Genomic DNA, 22,621 nt, shown 5'->3' on the forward strand with positions numbered 1-22,621 from the left:
TATAGATTCTGTACTGTATGTGTATAGGGTCAGTATGTATATATTCTGTACTGTATGTATATAGGGTCACTATGTATATATTCTGTACTATATATATAGGATCAGTATGTACTGTATATATTCTGTACTGTATGTGTATAGGGTCAGTATGTATATATTCTGTACTGTATGTATATAGGGTCAGTATGTATATATTCTGTACTGTATGTGTATAGGGTCAGTATGTATATATTCTGTACTGTATGTGTATAGGGTCAGTATGTATATATTCTGTACTGTATGTATATAGGGTCAGTATGTATATATTCTGTACTGTATGTATATAGGGTCACTATGTATATATTCTGTACTATATATATAGGATCAGTATGTACTGTATATATTCTGTACTGTATGTGTATAGGGTCACTATGTATATATTCTGCACTGTATGTGTATAGGGTCAGTATGTATATATTCTGTACTGTATGTATATAGGGTCACTATGTATATATTCTGTACTGTATATATATAGGATCAGTATGTACTGTATATATTCTGTACTGTATGTATATAGGGTCAGTATGTATGTATTCTGTACTGTATGTATATAGGGTCACTATGTATATATTCTGTACTGTATATACATAGGATCAGTATGTACTGTATATATTCTGTACTGTATGTGTATAGGGTCAGTATGTATATATTCTGTACTGTATGTATATAGGGTCAGTATGTATGTATTCTGTACTGTATGTATATAGGGTCAGTATGTATATATTGTGTACTGTATGTATATAGGGTCACTATGTATATATTCTGTACTGTATGTGTATAGGGTCAGTATGTATAGATTCTGTACTGTATGTGTATAGGGTCAGTATGTATAGATTCTGTACTGTATGTTTATTTATAAAGATTAGTGACATAGTGACACGCGGCTCCGCACGCCTCGTACACACACGGCTCTGCTCCGTACGCCTCATACACGCGCGGCTCTGCTCCGTACGCCTCGTACACGCGCGGCTCTGCTCCGTACACCTCGTACACACACGGCTCTGCTCCGTACACCTCGTACACACGCGGCTCCGCTCCGTACACCTCGTACACACGCGGCTCTGCTCCGTACGCATCGTACACACGCGGCTCTGCTCCGTACACCTCGTACACACGCGGCTCTGCTCCGTACACCTCGTACACACGCGGCTCTGCTACATCCACACTGTAAACCCCTCCTGACCCCACACATAAACTTCAGCTCATCCAGCACCATGACAACCAGCACAGCAGAGTCCTGCATCCACTGAGGCCCCTGATCATGTGACCCCTGACTCCTCCCCTCCTGTGACCTCATCACAGCTCCTGTGCGCACAGAGCAGCCATATATGTGGTGGCGGCTCTGCAGGTGGAGGTATGTGGAGACCCCATTACTGGGCGCAGGGGGCATTAACCCCTTCAGCACGGAGACTCTTTTGGGGTCTTGTGTTGCCCCTTTATAAGAATCATAAGGATTTTGTTCTGTTTCCTGTAATAGATACATACAACCCAACTATGGAGACAGGAAGGGAGGAAACGTATTGTTCTCATAGTACAGGACCCCTTTACTGGCCCCACAGTGTAATGCCCCCATTATACCCCTTATGCAGGATGTATGATGACCCCACAGTGTAATGCCCCCATTATGCCCCTTATGCAGGATGTATGATGCCCCCACAGTGTAATGCCCCCATTATGCCCCTTATGCAGGATGTATGGTGCCCCCACAGTGTAATGCCCCCATTATGCCCCTTATGCAGGATGTATGATGCCCCCCACACAGTGTAATGCCCCCATTATGCCCCTTATGCAGGATGTATGATGCCCCCACACAGTGTAATGCCCCCATTATGCCCCTTATGCAGGATGTATGATGCCCCCCACAGTGTAATGCCCCATTATGCCCCTTATGCAGGATGTATGATGCCCCCACACAGTGTAATGCCCCCATTATGCCCCTTATGCAGGATGTATGATGCCCCCCACAGTGTAATGCCCCCATTATGCTCCTTATGCAGGATGTATGATGCCCCCACACAGTGTAATGCCCCCATTATACCCCTTATGCAGTATGTATGATGACTCCACACAGTGTAATGCCCCCATTATGCCCCTTATGCAGGATGTATGATGCCCCCACACAGTGTAATGCCCCCATTATGCCCCTTATGCAGTATGTATGATGCCCCCACACAGTGTAATGCCCCCATTATGCCCCTTATGCAGGATGTATGATGCCCCCACACAGTGTAATGCCCCCATTATGCCCCTTATGCAGGATGTATGATGCCCCCCGCAGTGTAATGCTCCCATTATGCCCCTTATGCAGGATGTATGATGCCCCCACACAGTGTAATGCCCCCATTATGCTCCCTTATGCAGGATGTATGATGCCCCCATTATGCCCCTTATGCCGTATGTATGATGCTCCCACACAGTGTAATGCCCCCATTATACCCCTTATGCCGGATGTATGATGCCCCCCACAGTGTAATGTCCCCATTATGCCCCTTATGCAGGATGTATGATGCCCCCACAGTGTAATGCCCCCATTATACCCCTTATGCAGGATGTATGATGCCCCCACACAGTGTAATGCCCCCATTATGCCCCTTATGCAGGATGTATGATGCCCCCACACAGTGTAATGCCCCCATTATACCCCTTATGCAGGATGTATGATGCCCCCACACAGTGTAATGCCCCCATTATGCCCCTAATGCAGGATGTATGATGCCCCCACACAGTGTAATGCCCCCATTATGCCCCTTATGCAGGATGTATGATTCCACCACACAGTGTAATGCCCCCATTATGCCCCTTATGCAGTATAATAGATGAAATTCATAGGAACAATAGTAGGGAGAGCAATATATATCATAATCAATCACAATAATAGACTCCTACCATTTATTAGGACTAAATATCATGGCCAGTCGCCATAAACATAACAAACAAAAAACCGAAGAAAGACGATCTAGAGGCCGTATTGTAAAACTACAATATTCTTTATTAGTATCTGTAAAGATGTGCGGTTGTGGATTTTAATAATCACCTAGACAGGTTATCGATGCAATTAGCTTTATTCCTTCCGGCCACGGTGAACAGCAATTCCAGGAAAATGTCCAACAGGCAATTCTCTTAGTCCTCGAGTTTCCAACCTGGGATCAGTAGTTCCACTGCCCTGTACCAGGTGATACCCACTGTCCCCCAACTTTTGGTTGGCCCACAGCTTTTTGTATCTCCCGCCGGTATATTGGCAGTCACAGCATATCCTCCTTCGGATGATGGATATCACGACTGCAGCCCGTGATACCACCCAGCTCTCAGTCCGACTTGCAATGAATCTCCCCTTTCTCCTGCACAGGGTTCAGCCCCCTGAATCCGCAGAAGACCTCACCCCTCCCTCCCCCAGCTAATTGTGCCTTAGGCTGCGTTCACACATTGCGTATTTCCCTGCGTTTTTTTACGCTGCGTATTTTCCTGCTTTTTTTACCTGCGTTTTTTTACGCAGGTAAAAAAAGCACCTCCATTCACACACTGCGTAAAAAAGCGCAGCAAAAAACGCAGTGTGAAATGAAGTGTGTCATGTGTAATGTATGTGTCTATGTGTCTGTGTGTCATGTGTAATGTATGTGTCTGTGTGTCATGTGTAATGTATGTGTCTATGTGTCGTGTGTGTGAGTGTCCCCCTAGCAGTGTATGTACAGACAGCTTCTGGCTGCAGTACATACACTGCTTCAAAAGAAAAAAGTATGGATACTCACCTATCCGATGGATGGGAGAGGCGTCCGGTCCGGTCCCGCGGTTTCCAGCATCTGCCGTGAAGCGATCAGCTGATTGCCACGTGACCGGCTTGTAAATCAACTGACCAGAAGCTGGTTACAAGCTGGTTAGCTAACAGCTGATCGCTTCACCGGCCGATGCTGGAAGCGCGGGACCGGACTGGACGCCTCTCACATCCATCGGATAGGTGAGTATCCATAGTTTCATACCCCTGACGAAGCTGCGTCTGAGCAGCGTAACGCGTAGGGTCTCTGGTGCCAGCAGGTAATTATTCTTCCATATATTTTTTATTTACTTATTTTCTTGACTTGACCACTCAGGAATGCCTGGCTTGTTATTTATATGTGGATCAACTGTGCCACGTCATATATGACTTTGGTGACACAATCTGGCCAATACCTCTAAAATATGGGCCCCCATTGCCAATAGACCATCTCTCCTACTCATTCCTTGATTCACTTATATTATTTAGGGGGGTTTGCTTTGTCATAAACACATATTTTGACTGGTTATGCTGTGCTATTTATACCAGGGTTGCTTAGTTGGTCTACATTAATCGAATGTTATATAAGTGATGTAAAATATACCTGTGGCACATAACATAGTGGGGTTTATTGCTATTTTTATGCATATTATCATGAATTCCCCCATATGAAGATTGCACATGTTTTTGTCTGTTTTAAATGCTTTTAAAAAATTTTTCTTTTGTTGTCTAAATGTAATCATGTAATAAAGATTTTTTTCACTTTTCCAACATTGGGTGTGCATGGTTATATATCCTGAGTCTTTTTCTTCCGAATAATTTTGTGTCTTTACATCAGGTTACTGTAGCACCCCTTTCTATTTGTGATTATTATTCCCCAGCAGTGCCCACTTTTTCTTTTTGTGTATCCATAGTTTCTCCTGCGCCTCCATAAAAAAGTGCTGGAATTACGCAGTGTGTGAACACCGCTGCATAATTCCATCTCTTATAATGGGCACAATAGGAGAAAGCGCGGGACGCTGCTGCGTAAAGAATTGACATGTCAATTCTTTACGCAGCTGCGCTTTCGCGCTGCGTAAAATCACAGTGTCTGAACGTCAAAGTGAATTTCCCATTCACTTTGCTGGCAGACACAAGGCACATTGCGTATTTTGAAAAAGCGCGCGAAAATACGCAATGTGTGAACGCAGCCTTAGTGGAGATTCATTTTCTCAGGTGGAACCCATCCCCTGGGTTTGCATGTGAGACTACCTGTGGTGACGGAGAGAACAATGGCCCAAGGTCATACCTGAGGTTGAACTGATGAGCAAACAAATCACTAACAAAACACAGCAAGCAAATTTCTAACAAAACACATACTGGCCAATCATTATAGGGTAAATTGCAGTATCAATTTGCCTTACAATCAATTTACCCTATAATGATTGGGCTGTATGTGGGTACATATAGCCTTGCACATACTGAAGTGGTTCCACACTACCCTTAAGAGTGACATATCATACCAAGACAGATTTATACTTGTTCATTCTTATATTTATTGATTCCTGGATATGTAGGGGGTGTACACATATATATAAATTATACTCTTTAACTTATTGCTCTTACTATGTATCTTCCCTGCTGCGCGTCTTTATGCATAGCCATTTGCACTGTGCTCTGTTCACTTCCATGCCCTGTGATTGATTATTGATACTAATAAGGATTATTGTAGTTTTACAATACGGACGCTAGATCATCTTTCTTCGTTTTTTTGTTTGCCCTTATGCAGTATATATGATGCCCCCATACAGTGTAATGTTCCCACAGTACCGCCACCCCCCCACACACAGTATAATATAATTCCAGTGTCAGTAAATGCGACAAGAATTAGCAATAAGAAAGATGAGTCCATGAGAAACGTATTCAGCTGCCGACTCCAAGGAAGAAACTGCTTGTTGGCTGTGGCCTAAAATATATAGGTTTTATTAGTAGAAGTCAATGAAAATAACTGAATGTTGTAAGATAATAAAAATATCATTGCTGTTAGGGTCCCCGCCAATCTCTGTATTTCTTGGTCAGCCCCAACGAACTTGTGATTCATACAGCCAATCAGCTGCTGACGCAGTGAGTAACACAGCCAGTGATTGGGAGCATGGAGGAGATGTCTTAGTCAGCCATTCAACTTATGTTCCAGTCCATATAAGACTAGAGAATACAACATCTACACCTTCTATCACCTGCTATATTTCCCCTTATTGTCTCCAGTAATTGTATTATTACATAGGATTTTTATAATGTTACATCGGCTCATCTTCTTCTCATTCAGGTGTCTACAATATCAGATCCTCTCAGTGAAGATCTCGTATATAAGAGAATTTTCCTTATTTACCCATCAAATATGGATATGGACAGAGACAAGATGGCGGAGAGGATATTACACCTCACCCTCGAGATCCTCTTCCGGCTTACTGGAGAGGTGAGAGATTCTGATGACGTCACATTACATCATTCTTATCTATGGGAATAACAGATGGACAGAACTGGAGAGGTGAGGACTCTGGAAATGTCTGGAGGGAGATTTATTAATGTGTCTCTCCATAACCAGGATTACACAGTAGTGAAGAAGACCTCTAGTGAGCGCTGTCAGGACCCTGTGTCTGAGGGATGGGGAAGACCCCTGAGCCCAATCACAGGGCCTTCATCTCACCCCCTGATACATGAGGACATCAATGACCAGAAGATCCTAGAACTCACCTACAACGTGATTGAGCTGCTGACTGGAGAGGTGACACTGCTGGGAATGCTGGGACATTATACAGTAACGCTATGAAGGGATTGGGGGGAATGATGGTATCATTGTATGTGTCAGGTTCCTATGAGGTGTCAGGATGTCGCCGTCTATTTCTCTATGGAGGAGTGGGAGTATTTAGAAGGACACAAAGATTTGTACAAGAACGTCATGATGGAGGTTCCCCAGTCCCTCACATCACCAGGTAATAGACAGGACTAAATACACGCGGCCTATAATTATCTGTATGTAAAGAATGAATTCAGTCCCTGTATGTGTTTCTTCCAGATCTATCCAGTAAGAAGACAACACCAGAGAGATGTCCCCATCCTCTTCTTCCACAGGACTGTAAACAAGAAGATCCCAATGTTCCTCAGGATCATCAGGTAGATGAAGAGAAGGTGTCATGAGATCTCCTCTATGATGTGTAGACGGCTGTGAAGATCTTGTGTTCAGTCTTGTTTTATCCACCAGTATTATATGTTTTATACTTGTGTAATGAGAACGGTGGAGATGACAGGATTAGAGCTGATCATAGATGTGACCTCTCCATCTGTCTGTGACTTTTACAATATTTGTTTCAGGTTGAAGATCTGACCCATATTAATACTACAGAGACATATGTGATGGGTGATGAGCGGTGTAAAGAGGAGATACCTACATATGACTACCCAGGTGAGTAGTAACCACTAAATGCTGAGAAGTCACAGATTCTTCTCAGTCACCGGCTGTGGCTGCTTTATGTGTGATGTAGTCCGGACATATCACAATCGTGTGATCACCATTTCCCTCTAGACCACAACATATTTTAACACCCAAAACTGTCCAAATGACTTTGGGCATTAAAAGCCCTTTTCTATAGAACTTACAACCTGGAGGATCCACCTACGCACTGTGATTAGGAGACTTTGACCCTTACCTGCCCAGATCTGTAAACTACAAAGCCAAATGTCAGCGTATTGTGATCGACTCACTTAGCTTCTTAAAGAGGCAGACAGAGGAACAGTTTCTATTTAAAGTGCGACTGTTACCTCCAGGCCCACCCCACAAATACTCTAAAGGCTGTGAATTTTATCCTATGACCTCCTCCCTCTCTACAGTTGTTCAATCATTCTAGCACTAAAGATGGCTGATTTACCCCCTCGTGTGCTGGAACCTTTTTCCTATGTTTAATTACTGGAGCTAACAATCTCAGTGCTACACATCTCTCCTCCAGTACTTTACCAGTGACTTTGTCACATTATGTAGAATGTGCTGAGAAGTTAGAAAATCACTTGAAGAAAAATATTATGATGAGCCTGTAAAAGAAAGCGGAGGGTAATGATGCTTTTGGCTTCCTAGAACCATGATATCTTATTGGATGAATCTACCTTCTCTCCCTTCTGTGCTGCTGAATGTGCTCATATGGTCCCTACAAGACCTGGTCCAGTCTTTCTGACCAAACTTCACTTTATGACCGACAGCATTAAATGTGCAGTGAAGGGCAAGTGTGAATTTCTGTACAATAACAGCAGAGTTTCCCTTTATCCTGACTTTTCAATTTGTTTTAAAACCAACTAACTTCAAACAGGATCGCGATAAACTATACAGAAAACATTACACCTGTGCCATGATATATCTCTAAGCTGTGCCTAGGTGATGGCAAAAATATACATTTATTCACGCCTGCAGGAGATGTGTTGGCTCGAGCCCTGGTTTCATGGATTCGCTCAACGTCATAAATTCCATTATGTTCTCAATCCTAAGAAATTCAGATTACTGCACAATCTCTCCTGAAATGGGGGCTCTAATACTTTCTCTACTCTCCTGGTCAGGACTCATAGTAGCTCCAATGGTCCAAACTAAATGAGTGCAACTCCATTTTAGTGTTGGAGCTCCCCCCCTCATACATATGTTGTTGTTGGGGATGTAACATTTTTTTTATCCTATGTCTATTGGTTTACAGATTTTCATTTCATATGATTTGTGGTGGGATCGGCCGGCCTCACTTATGTTACTCAGTAACTCCTTGGTCTCTTTAAAAAAAGGTCTCCATTTCCTCTTCCAAATGCCAGATACTCAAATTTAAGACACCTCAGCTCTGCAGTATTATAAAAAGTTTTCTTTGAATGTGTAATATTTCTTCTTGAAACTCATCTGACAGAAAATATTGGATTTTACTATAATCTAGAGTTTGTGGCTGCTGGTAATCTATTTACTCCAGGGAGGTTTCTCCACTAGTTACTCTTCTCATTTTTTTTTTACTGATTAAGGCTAGGTGCCCACGATGCAGAAATGCTCCGGATTTTTTCCTGAGCATTTCTGCATCTCCCTGGCAGAAAAAACGCATTGCGGATTGTACATGCGTTTTTCCTGCCAGGGACATGCGGATGTGAAGCGTTATTCACATGCATTTCTGCATGCGTGTTGACAAGCGCTTTCCAACCGATTTTAGCATCACTTGGAAAGTGCTTGACAACTTGGTCACACTATATAAATCCATGCAAATGACCCCAAAGAATGTCAAAAAATAAAAAAATAAATCTATACTTACCTTCTGATGGCCCCTGGAGTCTTGCTTCGTTCTGTCCTGGCTTGCCGGCTGCTTGCGGTACACTACACTGAAGGACCTGCCGTCACATGACTAAATGACGTCAGCGCAGGTCCTTCAGTCCACCGCGATCTGGCGGCAAGCGAAGACAAGGAGACCGGGAGACGTCAGAAGGTAAGTATAATATTTATTTTTTCTTTTTTTCTTTTTTTCACAGGTTCTATGGTACCCGGGTCTGGATGAGAGTCTCCTCTCCTCCACACCCGGGTACCATCCGCACATTGAAACACTTGGATTCCGCATGTACAGATGCAGCGCTTCCACAAAATAATTGGTAGTGCTGCGTTTTTTTCCGCAATGATAACCCGCAGCGGAAATTTCTGCAGCATGTGTACAGCACATGCGGATTATCATTGGGGAACATGGCAGGCCTTCTACCATGCGTTTTTTAAGCGTTTCTGCAGCTGTTTTGCCGCTGCGGAAATGCTTAAAAAACGCATCGTGGGCACACAGCCCAAGACTGTTCAGCCTAATCTTTTCAGTAGAAAATGTGATGTGTTATTGTCTATAGTCACAGTTTTTCCCATCAGCCTTTAACTTCTTTAACCCATCTACATGAATCTGAACTTACACAGAGACACCTAGGCTTGGGCCTTGGTGTGACCTGTTGTTCTGTGGAGTGAGAGATGAAAAATAGTCATTTGGCTGGGTCAGAACCAGGAGGGCAGAGAAAATACAAAATCGGAAGACAAAAAAGTAGTCAGTAGTGATGCTTGGTTACTTGTTACTCGAGCAATTTTCCGGCGGTTCCTTCCCCAACCCCCCCCCCCCCATATCCTCCGTAGGGCTGGAGGGAGTCTAAAAATTGTTCAGATCTATGGAAACAGTGCTGAAATGGCATGGGAACAGCATGGGGAAGACCCCTGGAATCATCTCTGAATTCCAGGTCGCCAGCAAGTGGCCTCCACTATTTTTACAGGGCCAGTAGGCATCTTGTGGACAGATGAGACCAAGATAGAGCTTTTTGGTAAAACACATCATTCAGCTGTTTACTGTAAATGGAATGAGGCCTAAAAATAAAAGAACACAGAACTTACAGTCAATTATAGTGGAGGGTCAAAGATATTTAGGGGTTGTTTTGCTTCCTCTGGCACTGAATGCCTTGACTGTGTGTAAGGCATCATGAAATCTGAATATTCCCAAAGGATTTTGGGTAGCAATGTAGTGCCCAGTGTCAGAAAGTTGGATTGGCATCCTAGGTCATGCGTCTTTCAGCAGGACATATGATAAATTTCTGTGAACTTTGATGAATTTCTGAGTACAGATCACCGTAAAAATTTTGAATTGGTCAATGAGTGAATGGAAGAAATCAATTAAGTTATGAACTGTGGAAAGATGTGTGTGACCAGAATGAACAGTCATTTCCAGCAGATGCTACCACCTAGCACCTATCCCTATACTAAATGTAGCTAACTGTGGTATTAATAAGGAATAGCATAGATTTTTTTTTTCTTTTTTGCTTGCAGCAGCACGGAGTATAAGGCTATAATCCCTAACTAGATAACCTGTAATACGCTATCCCTAGTGCTATAGCTCACTCGTACACAAATTGCAAATAAGAGAGGTAATATTGCAGAATATAAAATAGATTTTAACCCGCCCCCCAAAGAGTATTTTTTTGGGATATGGCAGCACCAAACTGTGAAGGAACGCAAGCAACCCTGCCTGCTTTGTTGAATTTCTGAGTGTGGATTACATTAAAAAACACATCTATCAATGAGTTTTTTGAAGAATGCAATCAAGTTATAGACAGTGTATGCAACGACAATGAACACTCATTTCCAGCAGGAGTATATATGTATATTGTAAAGAATGTTAGAAGTAGGTCTCTAAAAATTATTCATGCGGGCGTCCTAAATACCTTTAAAATAATTAATGGGGGTGTTGCATGATGATCACCCTGTTGATATGGTGGTGTAGGATGAGAAGAAGGAATAGGACAACATAAAAAGAAGAAATCTTCACACCTATCTGGGTGTGAAGATTTGCATGGGAATAGACCAGAAAAAAAATGGATTTGAGTTTGTGTTCTGTTGCTGTCATCCGGTGGTGTTGAGAAGTCTGGGCCAATCCAGGCCTTGTTTATTTTGATATTAGTCAGCCTGTCAGCATTTTTAGTTGACAAGTGGGCGCACCTATCAGTTATAATACCCCCGGCGCACTAAAAACCCGCTCTGACAAAACGCTAGAGGCAGGGCAGGCCAGGACCTCCAAGCCGTAGTGAGACAGTTCATGCCACGTGTCTAACTTGGATACCTGATAGTTGTAAGGCACAGAGGAATCACGAAGGACGGTGGTACAGTCAGCAAGATACTCCTTCAGTATCTTCTAAAACTTTTCCCTCCTTGTCAGACTACCCCGTGTATCAGGGACTGGGCACTGGGAGGGTCTGACAAAACTGTCCCAGACCTTTGAGAGTGTTCCCCTGCTTCTACTGCATATAGCTTTGTGTGTCTGTCTCCCTGTACTCATTGGTTGTCCAATGAACTGTGACCTCTACCATCTAAGTTGTCAGATGGGAATTTTTTATATTCTTCAACTAGGGCCTTCTGGTACTGCAATATTTTATTAGACCTCTCTGCCACTTGAAGGAGAGATAGAAAGTTCTCCATGTAGCATGGATCTAGAAGGGTGACCAACCAGTAATTACTGTTGCCCAAAATGTGTACAACGCAAGGGTCACGGGAAAGGCAGCGGAACATAAAATCAGCCATATGTGCCAGACTGCGAAGAGCCAAGACTTCCCTGTCCCCACCAAGATGGATGATTGTCCATCATCTCCTCCTCATACTCCTCTTTTGTCCTCCTCCTCTTCAGCCACGGTGAACAGACGGGATGAAGGTGGTGCAGGTTGTACCGTCTGTAGCGCAGGAAACCTGCCTGTGTTCCTCATTAGCACCCAATCCACGTTGAAAAAATGATACAAGGCTGGGCTGTGTAGCATCACCTTGTATAGTTTCTTGCCCATCTCAACTTGCTGCGCCTGCAAAACCTCCTCTTTGATTGTGAGCAGCGAGCGTTTCAGTAGGCAGAGAAGCGGGAGGGTGACGTTGATTATGGCGTCACCACCGCTCACTATCTTGGTGGAGTCCTCAAAGGTTTGGAGAACTGCACAGATGTCAGACATCTATGTCCACTCATCAGCTCTTATGTGCGGAGACTGACCAGAATATTGACGGGCGTGTTGGAGCTGGTACTCAACAACTGGCCACTGCTGCTCACAAAGCCTTGTTAACATATGCAACGTTGAGCTCCAACGCATGGTAACATTGTACAACAATTAGTGAGCTGGAAGTTGCAAAGGCTGCTGAAGCACAGCCAGGGTGGTGGAAGCTGTAGCTGACTTGCGGAAATGGGCACACGCAGTGTACTTTCACAAGCAGCTCAGGCTGATCATGGTAGGTTTTGAGAAACCGCTGAACCACTAAGTTGAGCACGTGGGTCAGGCATGGTACATGTGCACGGTTGACAAGCTTCAGAGCCACTTGCAGGTTCCCGCCATTGTTACACACGACCATGCTTGGTTGTAGGTTCAGCGGTGAGAGCCACAGATCTTTCTGCTCTGTTACAGCTTTCAACAACTCTGCAGGGGTGTGCAGTTTGTCACCTAAGCAGATTAGCTTCTGCAGAGCCTGTTGCTGCTTGGCCAAGGCAGTGCCGAAGTTTCTAGCTTCATATTATTGACGTTTCAGAGATATGGAGGATGAAGAGGCGAAGGAGGTGCAGGAACTGCTGTACAAGGTGGGGGCAACCCTGATTGAACCAGGGCCCGCTATCCTCGGCATCAGTAGCACATGTTCCGTCCCAAGATCCGACTGGGTCCCGGCTTCCACAATATTCACCCAGTGTGCCGTCAGGGAAATGTTGCATCCCTGGCCACAAGCAGTTGTCCACATGTCTGTGGTTAGGTGGACCTTCCTAGTAACTGCATTGTGAGGGCACGGGTAATGTTAAGGGACAAGTGTTTGTGTAAGGCAGGGATGGTACATCGGGAGAAATAGTGGCTGCTGGGGACTGAGTACCTAGGTACAGCTGCGGCCATGAGGTTGCAGAAAGCTTCCTTCTCCACAAGCCTAAAATGCAATATTTCCAGTGCAAGCAGTCTGGAAATGTGGCCGTTTAGTATTGTGGCCTGTGGGTGTGCAGGTGGCTGCGTATTTCCGCTTGTGTTCCAAGGGACAACTGAACGCTGCGCTGGGACAAGGACGTGAATGTGGTTGCTACGACAGGTGGAGAGTGGGAGGCATCTTCGCCTGCATCATGGACAGGGGATTGGCAAGCACATACAACAGGTGAAGAGGCAGTGGTGTCACCCACAGACACTGTTTCTGGTCCTGGCGTTTGGCCCAACTAGTTGAGTGCTTTGCTATCGTGTGCCTGAGCATGCTGGTGGTGGTCAGGCTGGTAGCTGTGCTGCCCCTGCTGATGCTGGCACAGTATATGTTGCAAATAGCCTTTTTTGGGTTAACTGGACAGTTTTTAAAAAAGCGCCAGACTCAGAAGACCTAACCCTTGGACTGGCAACTTCCCTCGTGCTGGTGTTCTGGGGAACAGTTGCCCGCCTTGTCTCTATGGTCACGTCACTACCTCTTCCTGCCTGTTGCGGTACTATGGATCCCACCTTCTCTGCGCTGCTGTCTTTGCTCTGCTTGTCACCTTCCCAGATTGGGTAAGTAACCTCGTCGTCCACCATCTCGTCTTCCCCGTCCACACCCTTGTCTTCCTACTAACTTACAAATATTTGGGTATCGCTAAGTGTGATCTCCTCATATCCTGCTTGAAGCGAACAGGGCAAGAGGACAGAAATTATAAATGGAAATATAACCAGCCCTTCGGAGTGTCTAAGTGTGAGATCACTTGTCTCCAGGCGCTCGGCATGGTGAGAGGAAGGAGGATCAGGGTGAGGATTATGTGGTCCAGACTCAAGACTACTGAGACTGGACCCTGTGGAAGACAGGGTGGTGCTGAAAACTGACTGGAAGCATTGTCTGCTATCAACCCAACAACCTTTTCACACTGGTCTGGCTTCAAGAGTGTTGTTCCACAACCCCCTACAAAGTGGGACAGGACGCTAGATCGACATGATGTGGGTGTTTGTTGTGCTACTTCAGCAGGCACAGTTTCCCCTTGCCCACAGCCTTAGCTTCTGTGTGCACCATCAGCATCACATCCACTTCCCCGTCCCTTACTACGTGCCTTGCTCATTTTAAATGCAGTATAATACACTGTGTTCCAAATTATTATGCAAATAATATTTTCTCAGATTTTCCCAAATTACCTATATGAATTGCAGTCATTGTAATTTTCCAGTCAAATAACTAAGAGTACAATTGAAAAGTTTTTGTACAAACTGCCTATGATAACAGTATATTTTTAAAAAAATAAAACCCTCAAACTGCACTCAAAATGCATGTTCCAAATTATTATGCACAGCAGAGTTTTCAACCTTTTCATTTTAATAAAGAACAAAAAAATGGTCATTTTTGAAATTATAAGCATTAGCAGGTTATTACAAACTGAAATCAAACAGTTTTCAACTCCAAACTTTATTCTAGGTGATGTTACATTTGCACCTAGGACCCCTTGTTCGAAAGGAGCTTCTGAACTCTCTCGTCCATTGAATTTGTCAGGTTTTGGATGGTTTCTGCTTCAATTGTTTTGCATGAGGACAGAATACCCTCCCAGAGCTGTTGCTTAGATGTGAACTGCCTCCCGCCATCATAGACACTCCTTTTGATGATGCTCCAGAGGTTCTCAATGGGGTTGAGGTCAGGGGAGCATGGGGGCCACACCATAAGTTTGTCCCCTTTTATGCCCATATCAGTCAGAGATGCGGATGTGTTCTGTGCAGCATGAGACGGGGCATTATCATGCATGAAAATGATCTTGCTGCGGAATACACGGTTCTTTTTCTTGAACCATGGCAGGAAGTGCTGTTTGAGAAACTCAGCATACATTATGGAGTTCATCTTTACCCCTTCAGGGATCCTAAAAGGGCCGACAATCTCTCTCCCCATGATTCCAACCCAAAACATTACTCCACCTCCTCCTTGTTGGCGCCGTAGCCGTGTTTGCATGGGGTGTCCATCAACCAGCCATCCTCCACTCCATCCATCTGGACCATCGAGATCATATCATGCATGATAATGCCCCGTCTCATGCTGCACATAACACATCTGCATCTCTGGCTGCTATGGGCGTAAAAGGGTACAAACTTATGGTGTGGCACCCATGCTCCCCTGACCTCAACCCCATTGAGAACCTCTGGAGCTTCATCAAAAGGAGTGTCTATGATGGCGGGAGGCAGTTCACATCTAAGCAACAGCTCTGGGAGGGTATTCTGTCCTCATGCAAAACAATTAAAGCAGAAACCATCCAAAACCTGACAAATTCAATGGACGAGAGAGTTCAGAAGCTCCTTTCGAACAAGGGGTCCTATGTGCAAATGTAACATCACCTAGAATAAAGTTTTGAGTTGAAAACTGTTTGATTTCAGTTTGTAATAACCTGCTAATGCTTATAATTTAAAAAATGACCATTTTTTTGTTCTTTATTAAAATGAAAAGGTTGAAAACTCTGCTGTGTATAATAATTTGGAACATGCATTTTGAGTGCAGTTTGAGTGTTTTATTTTTTAAAAAATATACTGTTATCATAGGCAGTTTGTACAAAAACCTTTTCAATTGTACTCTAATAGTTATTTGACTGGAAAATTACAATGACTGCAATTCATATAGGTAATTTGGGAAAATCTGAGAAAATATTATTTGCATAACAATTTGGAACACAGTGTATTTGGCAGCTTCAACAAAATTTCACGATTATTAATGCAGTAAAGATCTGACCACTTCAGATGAGCAAGTTTTACTGCAATAGCAATATGCTATTGGTTAGCGGCCAAGTCAGGATGTATGTTTTCAACACACAACTGTCACATTTTAAATGGAGTATAATATTTTGCAGATTCCAAAAAATTTCAGGATCATTACGCAGTAAAATCTGACCACCACAGATGGACTTTTTCAATGCTTGCACTACATAGCAATGCTAGTCAAATCAACTAAATGTGGCTGTATACTGTTAACAAACGGAGCAGTAAAAATAGTGTAGTATATTGCTTTTCACAAAAATTAGCAGGATTAAGAGCAAAAAAGGAATATTATTATCCCTGAGAACTAGGGCTATTGATATGAGTTACAGCAGCAGAAAGAACATGCAATGAAGCCTAACCTGTAGTGCACTATCTCTCCACAAACTCTGCCTAACCTGCTAACAGCAGTATTAATATACATCAGAATGAGCCCTTACAAGGGCTGTTGGTTCAGATGAAATAAATACAACTAGTGTGGAATCCCTGCCTAAAAGAAGCTAGAATTCTCTGCATCGCTCAGCTGCAGCTCTCCCTACTCTGCCTATTTCTGGGGTAGACTGTGACGAGGGCAGGGTCCCTGGTCTTATATAGACCTGATGATGCTATGCGGCCAGCCATTCACTGTAATGTCACTACCAACTTGGCTACGGCATTACAGTGACTGGCAGGCAATCCCTACATGTTAATTGGCTGCCTAAAAAGCGCCAAACATGTGAGGCTGGCACTCGAGCTCGCTCCCGAAATTTTAAGAAAAAAAAATACTCGCTGAGTACTGAGCATTTCGAGCACTGTGATGCTCGGGTAAGTAACGAGTAGTGACAAGCGTGCTCGCTCATCACTAATAGTCAGTAAATGGGCCAAAGCCATATCAGGAACCAAACACACAAGCTGGGTGCTGAGTACAGAGGACTGAACCAGAGGAGAACAAGGCTGTATCTGGCAGCTTCTGGCAATATACTCTGAGCTTTAGTAGTGTGACTTCAGCTGGATTGCACACACTCATACTGCCAGACTGGATGGTACTACAGGTCCCAAGCACCCTAATCTTAATGACTGGACAGGGCCTGTGTGCCCAGAGCTTCTGGTTCCGACATCTCCATCACCAACGCCACCCGCAGAATGAATAAGGCGGCTCCTGGTGACAGAAACAGACATCGCAGGAGAAGATCCCAGAGGAGATGGGATACACCATTTGCAGAAGCCCTAATATGACAAAATGGCAGAAAACCAGAACATTAGAAATCCCCATAAAGTGACTCCATTTTATAAATTATAACCCTCAATGAATTAATCTATAGGACTAGTGACTATTTTGACTCCACAGACACTTTCCGGAAATTAGCACGCAGTGGATTTTGGAGAGTGAAAATTGCACATTGGCCATTTTATTACCCAACACATAGTGCCCATATTGTGCTCCAGGAGGCACACACCATAAATTAACTGGGTTCTTCTCACTATAGTAATGCCAAATTCATGGATGCTAAATGTGGTTTGGCACACTGCAAGGGTCAGAAGCAAGGGGGGCAACTTGTTTTTGGGAGTGCGGATATTGCTGGATTGGTTTATGGAAGCCATGTTTCTTTTTAAGAGCCTTTTGAGCCACTAATAATGTGGAAGCCTGTTTTTCCACTGACAGATAATGGACTTGAGTGGGGACTTTTTTTTTTTTTGCAGGATGAGTAGAAGTTTTTATTGGTATTATTTTCGCCTACATAACATTTTTTGGTGGCTTTTTTTCTATATTTGGGAGGCAGAATGAACAAACAGTTGAACACCACGCTCCACTGGTTCATCCTATGAGGTTTTCTATTAGACTGTGAACTGTCATTGTCTTGGTAAATAATAATAATTTTTCTACGTAACTTTCAATTGTTACCGACAGTTTAAGTAGAAATGTTCACAAATATTACATTCAAGGATATTTTATTCAAAAATTATAACTGTTTTTATTCTTGGCAGATGAATGTACCAGGAGATCAGAGGAACAGCTGACATCTTCAATTTTTAAATCCGATGATCTTGAGATGCCACAAGATACAATTGAAGTGAATGCCATTACACCAGATATACCATCATCATCATCCCTTCACAGCAAAGATCTGTCATCTGATCCTTTGAAACAGATCCTGTCTTCTGATTCATTACCAAACACTAAGGAAAATCAAAGTCACGAAATAAGCATTAAAAAGCAAACTGCTCCTAAAGCAAATAATCCATTTTCATGTTCAGAATATGGAAATAGTTTTCCTCTCCAAAAGTTTTTTCTTAAGAATCAAGACATTCACACAGCAGAGAATATATTTTATTGTTCCAAGTGTGGGAAATGTTTTAACCAGAAATCAAAACTTGTTCGACACCAGAGAACTCACACAGGGGAGAATTCATTTTCATGTTCAGAATGTGGGAAATGTTTTATGAAGAAATCATCTCTTCTTAGTCATCAGAGAACTCACACAGGGGAGAAGCCTTTTTCCTGCTCAGAATGTGGAAAATATTTTAGACATAAATGTAGTCTTGTTTTGCACCAACTAACGCACACAGGGAAGAAGTCTTTTTCATGTTCAGAATGTGGGAAATGTTTTAACCGAAAAGCGTATCTTGATAGCCATCAGAGAACCCACACAGGGGAGAAGCCTTTTTCATGTTCAGAATGTGGGAAATGTTTCAGATGGAAACAGCATCTTGATAACCACCAGAGAACTCACACAGGGGAGAAGCCTTTTTCATGCTCAGAATGTGGGAAATGTTTTAACCGGAAACAGAATCTTGATAACCACCAGAGAACTCACACAGGAGAGAAGCCTTTTTCATGTTCAGAATGTGGGAAATGTTTTAAATGGAAATCAGATGTTGTTATGCACAAAAGAACCCACACAGGGGAGAAGCCTTTTTCATGCTCAGAATGTGGGAAATGTTTTAGCTGGAAATCGCATCTTCGTAGCCACCAGAGAACCCACACAGGGGAGAAACCTTTTTCATGTTCAGAATGTGGGAAATGTTTTAACCGGAAACAGAATCTTGATAACCACCAGAGAACCCACACAGGGGAGAAGCCTTTTTCATGTTCAGAATGTGGGAAATGTTTTAACCTGAAACAGAACCTTGATAACCACCAGAGAACCCACACAGGGGAGAAGCCTTTTTCATGTTCAGAATGTGGGAAATGTTTTAACCTGAAACAGAATCTTGATAACCACCAGAGAACCCACACAGGGGAGAAGCCTTTTTCATGTTCAGAATGTGGGAAATGTTTTAACCAGAAATCAGATTTGATTAAGCACCTGAGAACCCACACAGAAGAGAGGCCTTTTTCATGTTCAGAATGTGGGAAATGTTTTAACCAGAAATCACATTTGATTAAGCACCTGAGAACCCACACAGAAGAGAGGCCTTTTTCCTGTTCAGAATGTGGGAAATGTTTTAACCAGAAATCAGGTTTGATTAAGCCCCAGAGAATTCACACAGGAGCTAAGCATTTTTCATGTTCAGAATGTTTGAAAAGATTTAACTGAAAATTGTATCTTCATAAAGGGGTTGTCCACTACTAGGGCAACCACTTGTTATTCCTCATGTTTGGCCTCATTAAAATAAAAACACTCATACTCACGCTCTGTGTCATCGCTGTTCCAGCCGTGTGTGCACTCATGTACCTGGGGCTATTGTGAGGTTGCTACATCACCCAAGCCCTGCGCCCAATCAGCGCCAGCTTCACTGTCCCCGCTTTCAGACATCAACAGGAAGCCACGGCTACAGCTGCTTTCTGACTTTCTGTTATTGTTCGATGTGTCCAAAGGTGGGGACAGTGATGCCAGGGCTGATTGGGCACAGGGCTTATATGACGTAACAACGTAATATAATCCCTGGAAACGCAAGTGCTGACACTGCTAGAACGCCGCAGGCATGGGAGGTTTGTATGACTTTTTATTTTAACAGGACCAAACATGAGGAATGAGAAGGAGTTGTCTAAGTCGTGGACAGCCCCTTTTAAAGATCAAAAATCCCACACACAGAGAAGACATTATCATACCTAGAGTGTGAGAAATGAATTACTGGAAAATCGTATTTTGTTGACCATCAAAAATAACTCAGACTGATAGAAACTATATATGTTATTGACAAATTGTACATACGTATTGTGTGTATGTAAATGTGAATCAGAGCTCTGTGTATATAAATATGCATACAAGTGGTGTTCAAAAGTTCTGCATAGGCGTGAAGAAAACTATATATTTCATACTTCTGCATCTCTACAGTGAAACTGGTGGAACATATATGTTTTTGTAATCCCTCATTGTATGCCATACTCATTTTTGAATGTCCCAAGTGTATAAATTGTTATGGTATGCGCATTTTTGATAATTTTTTTTACAGCATAACCATACCTACACCAGTATAGTGTGTAGAATGGTGAACAGGTTTCCAAGTTCATTAACTTCCAATGCAAGTTCACACAGACTTAAATTTTACTTTTTAAGATTTATTATTTTTTATTTAATTCAGAGTCCTGAAAATGGCCTTTTGAGTGCATCTTTAGCTTCTAATACTTTATTGGCCAGCCTTTGCTCTTGAGCACCAACTTGCATCTCTGTGGCATTGAGTGAACAAGCTTCTGCAGATGTTCACGAGTGATGATGTGGTTTCAGGCCTGTATCAGAGACTCAATCAACTCTCTCTTGGTCCTTGGCTGTTTTTTTAGATATCTCTATTGATACCTTGTGCCACAAATTTTCAATTGGATTGAGGTCCGAGGACTGGGCTGGCCAGTCAATAGTAGTCACCTTGTTCATTATCATCCTGGAAGATATAATCCCCTGAAAACAGGTGTTGAGCAGAAGGCAGCATTTTCTTATTAAGGATGTCTATGTATTTTTTTGCATTACCATACCCTCCACAATATGAAGCCTTCCAACACCATTGGCTGCCATACAGCCCCAGACCATTACTTTCATCGGATGTTTCACAGAGAAGCTCAAACACTGGCTTGTACTCTTCATGTGGAAACCTTCTCACATAAGACTTGCCATCATTTCCTAAAATGCAAAAAGTGCTTTCATCACTAAATAGCACTTTTTCCCACTCCTCCTTCCTCCATTTTGAATATTTCAATGCCCACAGTTTTCGCCTTTGTCTTTGTATGGCTGTCATCAATGGCTTCTTTCGGGCCTTGTACCCTCTCAATCCTGCTTCCAAACATCTCTTCCTAACAGTTGATGTTGATACCTCAATATTGCTCTTTTCTTGCCATTCTCGCAGAAGCTGAGGAGAGGTGAGCTTTCGATTTTCAAGGGATGTTCTTATCAATACTCTATCCTCCCTTTTAGTTGACTTTCTGGGCTGACTAGATCTGGGCCTGTCCTGGATAATTCCAAGCTGCTTATGTTTCTACAAAATTCTTACGACTGTTCTCTGATTACAGCCGACCTTCCTTGCGATCTGGGGGTCAGTATAACCCTCATCATGTAGCACCACAAACTCGCACACGATCCTCCGCTGACAAAAATCTGAAGGCTCCCATCATAAAGCTCTACAGTATGATTCACTAGATAGACCAACAGATAAAACAAACAAAGCAGCAGATGTGATGCAATGTAATGGAATGTGATTGGCTGCCATATCCAGGTTATCATTGGTCACAAGAACCTCATCTGTGATTGGCTAATTTTGGATCTGAAGCTGTACAATATTTAGTTGTGCTTTCAATTCCCATATTGTTGCAATAATTTCAGGCAAAACTGCTTCAAAAGCTAAAAATATTACAGGGAGAGAATGCAAAATTGTATTCTGAACAAAACCATATATAATGTCATATTAGCATCGAAGATATTCGACAGAAAACGTTTAAAACTTGAAAAATCAATTTATTCTATGCCTATGCAGGACTTTTGAACACCACTGTATGTAGCAGAGCTGTGTGTATGTAAATGTGCGTGTGTAGCAGAGCTGAGTGTGCATGCACTGTCCATGCAGCAGTGTTAGAAAGACCACATGGGCCAGGGTTCATCCTATTGATTGCCGTACTCCTTTCCGTTGGTATAACACTTCTCAGACAATGCAGGATAGGGGACCACACTCGGATAAGACTTTATTGGGTCAACAACAGTTAACATCATATATTACAATCCCATTGGCTCGCTGGGGATTAGAACCGCAGCGACTTTGGGGCATTTAGGGCCAATCTGCTGCCAACTACCAGGATGATGAAGATTCCCCATGGGACCTTCAGGATTTTAAGAGTGTTAGTGTGGAATAATGGGCCAAAATCACACCTGGGCAATGCATGTGACTAGTTTCTCCATACAGGAGGCATCTTGAAGCTGTCCTCTCCAGCAAAGGCTTTTATGTGAAGTATTAAATAAACTTAAGTAAGTGAGTTAAATACTTATTCCCTGTGTCATTTCTCATTATTACAAATAGCTTAATTTTTGGCCATCTTTGGTTTGATTTCTTTAAATAGTTGGGTCCAGAAAATATTTGGACAGTGATACAAGTTTGGGCATTTTATCTGTTTACCAAAACATATTTAGGATACAATTATATAATCAGTCTGGCCTTAAAATTCCAACTCTCCGCTTTAATTTGAGGGTGTTCACATCATAATTGGAT

The 22,621-nt window shown here is 42.9% G+C and overlaps 1 protein-coding gene and 1 pseudogene across 1 annotated transcript; both read left to right on the forward strand.

The window, feature by feature from the left end:
* The window catches only part of LOC141197813 (uncharacterized), a 107,736-nt pseudogene extending 85,336 nt beyond the window's left edge, over positions 1 to 22,400 (forward strand).
* On the forward strand, positions 1,312 to 18,032 carry LOC141197812 (gastrula zinc finger protein XlCGF66.1-like). Its single transcript, XM_073662887.1, has 8 exons — positions 1,312 to 1,393; positions 6,093 to 6,242; positions 6,372 to 6,551; positions 6,636 to 6,759; positions 6,843 to 6,940; positions 7,139 to 7,229; positions 17,773 to 17,853; positions 17,978 to 18,032. Exons 2-7 carry the CDS (start codon positions 6,165 to 6,167, stop codon positions 17,775 to 17,777), a joined length of 576 nt encoding a protein of 191 aa, XP_073518988.1. The 5' UTR covers positions 1,312 to 1,393; positions 6,093 to 6,164; the 3' UTR covers positions 17,778 to 17,853; positions 17,978 to 18,032.
* Positions 22,401 to 22,621: the final 221 nt, after the last annotated feature.

This window comes from Phyllobates terribilis, unplaced genomic scaffold (assembly GCF_046119375.1).
Source record: "Phyllobates terribilis strain yellow unplaced genomic scaffold, ASM4611937v1 Scaffold_88__1_contigs__length_6355796, whole genome shotgun sequence".
Lineage (NCBI taxonomy): Eukaryota > Metazoa > Chordata > Amphibia > Anura > Dendrobatidae > Phyllobates > Phyllobates terribilis.

Excerpts from the sequence above, each read along its gene's own strand:
- LOC141197812 (XM_073662887.1), top strand. The coding sequence starts at position 6,165 with ATGGATATGGACAGAGACAAGATGGCGGAGAGGATATTACACCTCACC. Across the intron at positions 6,760-6,842 it reads CCAGTCCCTCACATCACCAG|ATCTATCCAGTAAGAAGACA; the intron begins GTAATAGACAGG and ends TGTTTCTTCCAG. Across the intron at positions 6,941-7,138 it reads ATGTTCCTCAGGATCATCAG|GTTGAAGATCTGACCCATAT; the intron begins GTAGATGAAGAG and ends TATTTGTTTCAG.